The sequence below is a fragment of the Cavia porcellus genome, unplaced genomic scaffold (genome assembly GCF_034190915.1).
Source record: "Cavia porcellus strain 051 isolate PalLab524CR breed Dunkin Hartley unplaced genomic scaffold, mCavPor4.1 scaffold_18, whole genome shotgun sequence".
In the NCBI taxonomy this organism is placed as follows: domain Eukaryota; kingdom Metazoa; phylum Chordata; class Mammalia; order Rodentia; family Caviidae; genus Cavia; species Cavia porcellus.
Genome location: NW_026947501.1, coordinates 44,179,464 through 44,190,557, shown reverse-complemented (window position 1 = coordinate 44,190,557; position 11,094 = coordinate 44,179,464). Strand labels below are relative to the sequence as shown.

The 11,094-nt window shown below is 38.1% G+C and overlaps 1 gene segment (V, D, J or C); it reads left to right on the top strand.

Moving 5' to 3' along the window:
• The first annotated feature begins 838 nt into the window (after positions 1–838).
• On the top strand, positions 839–5,222 carry LOC100717937 (immunoglobulin kappa variable 1-39-like). The segment is given in 3 exon segments: positions 839–893; positions 1,012–1,312; positions 5,162–5,222. Coding segments are annotated over 3 exon segments (417 nt in total).
• The last annotated feature ends 5,872 nt before the right edge of the window (positions 5,223–11,094 follow it).

Genomic DNA, 11,094 nt, shown 5'->3' with positions numbered 1-11,094 from the left:
TTCTATAGACACTTGTCTGGTAGTGGGCAGAATAAGATCAAGTTCCTGTATTCAGGATTGGGAGGGGTGATTAAGTGAAAAATTAGGGCCTCAATCCAAAAGGTTGCTGCTACAAAGCTTTCATTAAATGGCAAAGAAACCCTACAATACACAAAGCCGAAGTTCTTATCCTAGAGACTAAATGAATGAATGTTTGAATATTGAAGTGAAAATTTCCCATTAAAAGAGGGAGCTCTGTGTCCAGCTCTCTAAGCTTACATGGCTGGGTCCTCAAGGGGCAATGGGTCATGTCTCCCCCATCTGCCAGTTCCTCAGGATTTCCTGCTTTACTTTGTGATGTGTAGTGCACCTGGCTATGATGTCCCTTCCAGGAGTATTCTTAGAGTATGAACTTGGTGAGCAATGAGACAGGAGGGGTGAGAGAAGCAGGTACACAGCTCTGAATGTGGGTGGCCATAAGTCAAACAGGAATGAAGAATCCTTGTGCATTCAGAGACGGAGGGAACAGAACTTTTAAATCCCAGCTCTGTTCAAAGGTGCAAAGGGTGTTATGATCCAACAATAGAACATGGTTCACTCTAGTCATGGGAGAACAGCTGGATTCTGCTCTGTGGTCCAAAGGAGAAACACATTCTTGGGGAAATTGGTGCCATCTTGGCCTGGAAGTAACCCCAGAACACCATGGACCACTGATGAGAAGACACAGCCTTGCAGTTATGTGCAACCCTGCTCAGCCCATGCTGATTTGCATGCATGCAGAGCACAGCACATGCCCAAAAGTATTTCTTCCCAAGGTTCTCATACCCTGTGCAAGAGTCAGTCCTGGTCCAGACACAGCATGGAAATGAGGATCTCCACTCAGCTCCTGGGCCTCCTGCTGTTCTGGCTCCAAGGTGAGAAAAAATTTATTTTGTAATTTAGTCTAGTTAGAGTTCCCTGGTCACAGTTGCCTGATTCTACAGGGAGGTGTTGTTTTACCATGGTTGTGTTGATACTTGTTTCTGATTTCAGGTGTCAGATGTGACATCCAGATGACTCAGACTCCATCTTCCTTGCCTGCATCTGTGGGAGACACAGTCACTATCAAGTGTAAGGCCAGTCAAGGTATAAGCAATGTTTTAAACTGGTACCAACAGAAACCAGGGAAAGCTCCTCAAATGCTGATCTATGATGCAACCAGTTTGGGATCTGGGGTTCCTTCGAGGTTCAGTGGCAGTGGATTTGGGACAGATTTCACTCTTGCCATCAGTAGCCTACAGCCTGAAGATGTTGCTACCTATTACTGTCAACATGTTTATGGTACCCCTCCCACATGATACAAGCCATGACAAAAACAGCCAGGGAAGCAGAGGTGTGAGGTTGGGCTGCCCCAGCTCAGCTCCACTGCAGCTGTACTCAACTGCTGAGAGCATTTCTCTGAACAAGCCAGGCTTGAATGCTCCTTTGAAGCTTTAGAAGAAGGACCAAGACTGTCCTCTACACCCTTATTCTCTTTCCTTTTTTTAGCTACTAAATCACAGATAGTCCAGCTCCTGTCCTAATTAAGTGAAGGCCACACATGAGCACCTCTGAGCAGTGTGGGTTATGGCATAGTTTTGGATTCAGTCAGCATCCTAGAAGCCCTTCTGTGTTCTAAGCAAGGATTTTTAAAGACTTCCTTCAATTTTTAGTGTAGATTTGTTCATTAAAAAGTTTAAAATACAGAGGTGGCCCTAATTACCCAGTACACATGGCCCTGCAGTCTATCATCAACAACCAAGGACAATTTTGTTACAAACCATTAAGATCCATAAGTGTGCAAAGTCTGTAGTTTGCATGAATGGTCACTACTCCTGCTATACATTTCACAAGGGGAAACAAATGTGCAATAACACACACACAGCGTTTGCTACTGTGCAATTTTGTTTCACTGCCATTAAAATTCTCTGCCATAAAAATTATCCCTGTTCCTTCTCCTCCAATTCCTGCCAGTCATTTGTGTTTTACCATACTACTGTTTATACTTTTCCAAAATGACAAAATCTTGCCTTTATAACTTAGAAGTTTTTGAAAGACAATCTCAGAATATGCTGTACTAAGAAATACAATAATTAAAAATATTGAATAACACCTCTTTGTTTCTCTTTATCCCTTCTGTGCCCTCTGTTCAAGACCTGGAGGCCTTGCTGTGCACCCCTTGCTTTTGCTCTGCTTCTTCTATGAAGTCCCTGCCTGTCACAAGCTCTCAACGGGATGTGGTTACTGTCTCTGGACAAAGATCAACCTGAATCAGGTGCAGCAGTGAGCTGCAGACCTGGAGCTGTGGCCCTCTGAGTCCTGGTGCTCTGGGTCCAGGTGAGACAGCAGGGTTTGAAGAGGCCTCCATGACAGGACCTATAGCACCCAGGAGTCTGAGGCTGAGACTGTGTTCACTGTGCCCCACGTGCACTGTCCACTTGATCAGCCAGCATCACTCTTGCTGGGAAGACTCCGTTGTTGGGATATCATTCACTGAGGGGCTCACATGTGTCTTGTTCTGGCCTTTAAACTCCCGTGAGAGCATTGCAGGCTCTAGGGCCCAGCTTCCCTTTAAGTGTCTCTTAAGAGAAATGGTCTCCACCACTTTCCTTGCAGCATCCGAATCCAGACAAGTTTCCAAAGACTCAGCAATGTGCTGTGTATGCCTTGGCTTGAATCTGTCTATAATTGTGATTCAAACACAGGATAAATGCTCCAAGTACTTTATAGATAAAACTTAGTTAAAATTAGAAGCATAATTCCACAATAAAACTAGACATAGATCCAGGGCTGAATAGAAATACGTTGCTCGTGGCTAGACTATTGATCAATAGGGGTGGATACACTTAAATCATTTTAGAAAATTATTTTGATATTCACTGTTCACATTTCCTTTGTCACTCATATTGCTATAGACAGAGACATAACTTCCCTAACCTGCATCCCGTAAGCCTGATGACATCATTGTTTCCTTGGCTCTGTAGTTTTTGCTTCATTTTCCCCTTCTACTGAATTAATTTTTATTTCACGATGAGCCCTGCCAAAATAAATCTCAGGACCCAATCCTTTTCTATAAGAGTGCTATGATTTTCTAACTCCATTCTTTCCTTGAATATAACTGAGGATCGTGTGGGGTGAGGATTATCTGATGGCCTTTATTCAAATCCATAATTGGGCAGTTGGCTGACTGGGACCAGGAGAAAGTGAGGAGGAAAAGAGGAAACAGAAGGGAGGAAAATAACATTATGCCAGTTGTGAGTGTTCTTGGATTGAGGACGAAGGACGAGATTACCTTTTTCACCTTAGCAGTGTTAGCTACTGTGTCAAATGTAAATTTGTGAGGTTTTTCCTGAGCTGTAACACAGTAAAACAATGTATTTGTGTTTATTACCTTAGGGAATAATCTGAGAATACCTAATAAATATGGTAATATTGCACAGTTAGTTCATTTTGTTCACAGTCTTTTAGGGGAACTATATGTTACCTCAGGTATGAAGCTGTACTTGGAGAAATAAAACATGTAAGACTTAAAAATTTAAGAAAAAATTCAAAAATACCTGTCACTATAGATACTTGAGTGAAATTATAAATGAACAAAATTATACAGGTGTTAATTGCCAATTATCCAAAGGATAGAAACTTAAAAACTCATGATATAGAAATTCTAATAAGTAAAGGTACTCCTGAATAAAATTAAGGTTTTTTTTTTTCTTTCTTGAAATTAACCTGCAGTGTGTGGAACAAAGCGTTTGCTATTCTGAATGGCTGCTCTCTTGTGAGCTCTCAGAACAGGACGTGATAATTCATCTGTCTGAAGAAATCTAGCGAGTCACCTCTCTTTAGTACTCTAACTGTATTATAAAAGTAGTTTACAATGCCATCCCTTAAAGATGGGTGGGAAGAGGTTACCTGATAACATTTCTCTGTTCAGCCCCTAATCCCAGCATTGTCTGTGAATTACAGGTTAATGGTGATTATAAAGAAGACACAGGAGAAGCGAGGGAAATAGGATGCTAACAAAGAGTTTTCCTGCAGTGAGGAAATGAGGAAGTGTGAGGTTACTTTGTCTTCTCTGCATTAACTACTCTATTAAATACTGATTTCAGCAATTAACTCAGGAGGTGTTTCCTGATCTATGACTCAGAAATTTTCTTCCTTACACCAATGTATTTATAATCATGCTTATTCCTTTAGAGGTCCTCAGAATAACTAGTAAATATTAAACAAATGCACTTCTAGTTTATATAGTGTTTGAAGGTAAATACTCATTACCTCAGTGACAAAGATCTAACTAAATGCAACAAAGTAAATAGTAACTGGCTATGAAAAACTGTAAAAACTTGTAGCATTACACATAAAATTATAACTGCCACTGAAACATAAAATATCCTGGTGAACAAACCAAATGATATCAATCTATGTATCTGATTAAACAAACTATATAGCCTTAATGAACCAACATTAAAAAATGTCAAAAATAAGAGACAAACCGGAATACAAAGTCACCATATTTATTTTGAACACAAATGTCTGTATCAATGTATTTTCTATTCTGAAAATCATCTATAGTGATCCTTATATATTATCACATCTTGTTTAGTTGGACAACATAGATGCTCTTAGAAGATTTCTGGAATGAGTGAATATTCGTGATATTGGGAACATCACCTGCAGTAGCAGAGTCACCAATGTACCAGCAATGAAGCTCAAATAAATCCAGAACTGCTGTGTCCATATTATATTCCTAGCACTTAAATTCATTGTTTTCAATGAAAAGTGAGAGCAATGGTTTACTGAGAGATATTACACTGTGTGATACATGAATCTGGAGATGCGGTGTGGGGCCACACTCGCCCCAGAGCCCAGCCTATTTGGGACTCCTGCACCTTGCCATCGGTGTGCAGAGGAGGGGCTGGGCGGATCTGGGGTGCCTGCATCAGCCTCCCTGTGTGTCTGGAGGACTGTGGATGTCTCAGTGGGCAGTGGAGCATCGCAGGTTCCAGAGGCCCTGCAGCCTGTGGTGAGTGCTCAGCACACTCTGCCCAAATCCCAGACTGTTCAGTTCCCTCTGGGCTTCCTGGTGCATTGAAGTGGAGAGGTGGGTGTGAGGCGTCTACATCTGCGTACACATCCCGCCTGCGATTGGAGAGCTGTGGAGCTTCCAATGGGGAGGTGGGCGCACAGTGTCCCTGAGGCCCAGCTTATCTGGAACTGCACAGTTCTGAACAGGAAGAGGAGGGCCATTGGTTCTCCAGGCCCAGTGGCTTGGGGTAATGTGGTGCCAGAGTCACAGGTGCTGCAAATATAGAAGGGGATTTCCAACAGACCCTGAGGAAGCTTTCAAATAACACTTGAAACACAGAAATATAGGAAAATGACAAAACGAAAGACCAAATTACAACCTCAAACCTCCAGCCCAGCTCAAGAAACCCTAGGAGCAATGTATATAGAAGAAAATATATGCGATTCATCTCAAGTATCAGACCCAATAGCTACTGAAATTAACAAGCAACTCTAGGAAGCTTTAAAGAAATTCAAACTCAAAATAGTCTCCCAGGTAAAAGAAGAAATGGTAAAAGAAATGAAAGAGATTCTGAATATATCTAAAGAAAACACAGATAAAAAATTGGAGGAACTAAACAAAAAGATAGAATCTCTAGACGAGCAATATAAGAAACAAACACAATACATAATGCAGATGCACAGAGATATGCAGAAAATAAAAAACTCCACTAAAAGTTGCAAAAACTGCCTTAATGAAAGTGAAGATAGAATATCAGACCTTAAAGACAGGGTTGAAGCTAGTGAACAGGAAAGGAAAGATCTTTTAAAAATAACAAGGTATCAGGAAACAACAATTCAACAACTGCAAGACGATACAAAGAAAAGTAACATAAGAATGATAGGGATTAATGAAAAAGAAGGAGACAACATAAAGTATGTCAAGAGGATATTTAGAGAAGTAATAGCTGAAAATTTCCCAAGCATGTGATCAGAAACTGACATCAGGATCAGTGAAGCATATAGAACTCCAAATAGTCATAACCAAAATAAAACTACACCCAGACATATAATAATCACCATCCCAGAAATCCAACACAAGAATACATTATTAAAAGCTGTCAGAGGGAAAAGACAGATCACTTATAAAGAAAAACCTATCAGAATCACAGCAGACTTCTCAGCACAAACGATAAAGTCAAGAAGAGCATGGAGTGAAGTATTACAGATCCTAAAGCAAAATAATTTCCAACCTAGACTGATGTATCCTGAAAAACTTTCATTCAAAATTGATGGTGAAATACGATGCTTCCATGACAAAGACCAGCTGAAGAACTTCATGAACACCAAACCAACCCTGCAAAAAATATTGAAAGACAGTTTAGATACACAAAGGAAAAAACGACTAAGCAAAGCAGATAATTAAACAGAACAGAAAGATAACGATGCAACAGCAGAGAGATAACATGTCAACAATAAGCCAGCATTTAACAGTAATAACCATTAATGTAAATGGTCTCAATGCACCAATCAAAAGAAACAGACTAGCAGAATGGATCAAGAAACAAAATCCAACCATATGCTGTTTACAGGAAACCCATCTAACCCAGAAGTATACTCACAGACTGAAAGTCAAAGGATGGAAAACAATACTTCATGCAGTAGGAATCCAAAAAACGGCAGGGGTAGCCATTCTGTTTGCAGACAACGTGAACTTTAAACCAACAGTGACCATAAAGGACAAAGAAAGTTACTACATACTCGTAATGGGAAAACTCCAAGAGGAAGAGATAACTATCTTAAATATATATGCACCAAACTCCAGAGCACCCAGTTATATAAAACAACTATTAACAGAAGTGAAAACTCAAATTATCAGTAACACAATTGTAACAGGAGACCTTAATATGCCATTGGCACCAAGGGACAGATCAACCAGACAGAAAATGAGCAAAGAAATAACAGAACTGAATCACACCTGTGAAGAAATGGATTTGATAGACATATACAGAATGTTCCACCCAACAACATCAGAATACACATTCTTCTCAGCAGTACATGGATCATTTTCTAAAATAGACCATATATTAGCTCACAGAACATATTTAAACAAATGCAAAAGAGTTGAAATCATCCCTCGCATGTTATCGGATCATAGCGCTCTGAAATTAGAAATTAATGATTAAAGATACTGCAAAAATCCCACAAACACATGGAAACTGAATAACACACTCTTGGGTAATCAGTGGGTCACAGAAGAAATTAAAGAAGAAATTAAACAATACCTAAAGGCAAATGAAAATGCAGATACAACTTACCGGAATTTGTGGGATGCAATGAAAGCTGTCCTCAGAGGAAAATTTCTTGCACTGAGTTCCCACATCAGGAAAAAAGAACGATTACAAATAAATAACTTGATGCTACACCTCAAACAGCTAGAAAAAGAAGAACAAGTCAAGCCCAAAGCCAAAAGTGGAGAGGAAATTATAAAAATCAGAGCAGAAATCAATTCAACAGAGACTAAGAAAACAATCCAAAGAATCAAGGAATCAAAGAGTTGGTTCTTTGAAAGAATAAATAAAATCGATAAGCCCCTATTCAACCTTATTAAAAAAGGGAAGAAAAAGCTCAAATTCATGCAATAAGAAATGAAAAAGGAGAAATCACTACAGACCCAATAGAAATACAGAAGATCATCAACACCTATTTTGAAAACCTCTACTCTCAAACGTTTGATAACACAGAAGAAATAGACAGATTCTTACAAACATATGAAGTACCAAAGCTAGATCAAGAGGATGTAAAACTGTTGAATAACCCAATGTCTGTTAATGAAATTGAAAATTTAATTAAGTCCTTACCTACAAAGAAGAGCCCAGGCCCAGATGGATTCACCGCAGAATTCTACAAGAAATACAAAGAAGACGTAATGACGACACTCCTCAAGCTATTCAATGAAATTGAAATGGAAGCAATCCTTCCTAAGTCATTCCTGGAAGTAAATATTACTCTAGTAACAAAACGTGAGAAAGACCCAACTAAAAAAGAGAAATATAGACCAATCTAGCAAATGAACACAGATGCAAAATCCTCAATAAAATATTGGCAAATAGGATGCAGCAAATCATCAAGAAGATTATACACCATGACCAAGTGGGATTCATCCCAGGAATGCAAGAATGGTTCAACATACGTAAATCAATAAATGTAATCTACCATATCAATAAAGCCAAAAATAAGAATCGTATGATCATTTCTATAGATGCAGAAAAAGCCTTCAATAAGGTCCAACATTTATCCATGATAAGAACTTTACAGAAAATTGGAATAGCTGGTCTTTATCTAAATATAATAAAGGCCATTTATGACAAACCAACAGCCAGTATCATACTAAGTGGCCAAAAATTGAAAGCCTTTACTTTAAAATCATGCACCAGACAAGGATGTCCTTTATCACCACTCTTCTTTAATATAGTACTGGAAGTACTAGCCAGAGCAATTAGGCAAGAGAGAAAAATAAAAAGGGTAAAGATAGGAAAAGAAGTTAAATTATCATTGTTTGCAGATGACATGATACTCTACATAGAAGACCCCCTAAACTCCATTGAAAGACTCTTAATGTGGCTGGATATAAAATCAATACTCAGAAATCAATAGCATTCCTATACAGGTACAATAAAATCACAGAGAGGGAAATAAGAGAAACTACACTCTTCACATTAGCAAGCAAAAATAAGAAATATTTAGGAATTACTCTTACGAAAGAAGTGAAAGACTTATACAGTGAAAATTATAATACACTGAAAAAAGGAATTGAAGATGATCTCAGAAAATGGAAAGACATCCCTTGCTCATGGATAGGAATTACAAACATTGTGAAAATGGCCATTCTCCCAAAACTGTTATACAGATTCAATGCAATCCCAATAGAAATACCATCAGCATACCTTATAGATCTAGAGAAATCACTCCTAAATTTCATCTGGAACCAGAAGAGACCTAGAATCGCAAAGGCAATTCTAAGCAGCAAAGGCAAAGCAGGAGGCATCACAATCCCTGACTTGAAGTTATACTACAAAGCAACAGTAGTAAAATCAACATGGTATTGGAATCAAACCAGAGCAGAAGATCAATGGAATAGATTAGAAGATACAACCACAACTACAAACACACTCAACCACCTTATCTTTGATAAAGGACCCAAGCAGGTTCCCTGGAAGAACGACAGTCTCTTTAATAAATGGTGCTGGAAAAACTGGCTCTCCATTTGCCGAAAACTAAAGCTAGACCCATGTCTATCACCATGTACTAAATTAAAATCTAAATGGGTCAAATATCTGAATATTAAAACAGAAACACTGAATCTATTGGAAGACAAATTGGGTAGAAACCTTGAAGACATAGGAGTAGATACAGAATTCATGAACAGGACTTAAACCGCACGGGAAATACTTCCCAGAATCAATAACTGGGATCACTTCTTATTAAAAAGTTTCTGCATGTCAAAAGAATTCTCCAGCATAGTGAAAAGGAAACCCACAAACTGCGAAAAGATTTTAGTGAACTCTCAGTCAGACAAGGGACTCTTGTCTATAACATATAAAGAATTAAAAAAAAAACTCAGAACCCCAAAATTCAAAGATCCAACCCAAAATGGGCATCTGAGATGAATACACACTTCTCAGATGAAGAAATGCAAATGGCAAATAAATACATGAAAAAATGTTCATCATCATTGGTCATTAGAGAAATGCAACTTAAAACCACACTGAGATAACATCTCATTCCTGAAAGAATGGCCAGGGTCAAGAAAACCAACAACAACAAATGCTGGAGAGGCTGTGGGGAAAAAGGAACTCTCCTGCACTGTTGGTGGGAGTGTAGACTGGTGCAGCCTTTGTGGAGGTCATTCTGGAGATTTCTCAAAAAGCTGGGATTCCAAGTCCCATTTATTCCTGCTATTCCACTTCTAGGCATATTCCCAGAAGAACGGAAAGCATCATATCACAGTGATATATGTGCACCTATGTTTATAGCAGCACAATTTGTAATTGCCAGATCTTGGAAACAACCCAAGTGTCCATCAACTGAGGAATGGATAAAAAGTTGTGATATTTCTATACAATGGAGTAATATTCAGCTATAAAGAAGGATCACATTGAGATATTTATCAATAAATGGGCGCAGCTTGAGACCATACTCATAAGTGAAATAAATCAATCTCGCATGTGTGAAAACCGAATAGTTTCCCTAATATAGGTAATGATTCAAATATATAAAAATATGTGGTAATCATGATTCCCCATTATGTGGCCTTGAAGCCTTATAAAGTTTTTACTTATTAATTGGAAAGCCTTTATTCTGGGCTTCTTGATATGGAAATATTTGAAGCTATAATATATGCAGTTTTATTCAAATATTTCAAGGAAAAAGACAGACACTATGGTAACTACTATTAAGTCGGGTTATTTGGTGGGAAGCACTAGGTTGCTGAAACAGTCATGCTTTGACCTGTATTGTTATATTGTTATGTACTATTTTATCTCAATCTCTCCCTTATTCATTAAAAAAAATATTTAGTTATTTCTTATTTTTTTTAATTAAGGGGAAAAATTAAAAAATTAGCAGGATATATAACAGTAACTTTTTTTTGATTTCCTATTAACTTGTTTTGAAGTCCTGTAATTCTCCCATTATCTTGTTTTGACTAATTAGATTCTGTTCCATTCAATATGATAGTATCAAGTTTGAAGGTATAGGCAACTACTTTGAAGGCAATAAGATTCACTAAGTTGCCCATTCTGGTTTGACTATTGTCTCCTTTGGAAATCCTGTAATGTTTACAATGCTTAAGTTTTATTGGTCTTGTTCTCTACTGTTTTGTTCAACTTTACAATATCTAATGAGATAGACAATTCTTTTTAAGGAAACAAGAAACATTATTGATAACCATTGTTGATAACCTTGTACTCTGTTTTACATCATGTGCTATGTGTGTCCTTGGTTTTGACTAACAGCTTTGTTTTGCCATATTTGAATTTATTCTCTCCTCCCCCCAAAAGTAATAAGAACTAAGGAGTAATAAAACCCAAAATG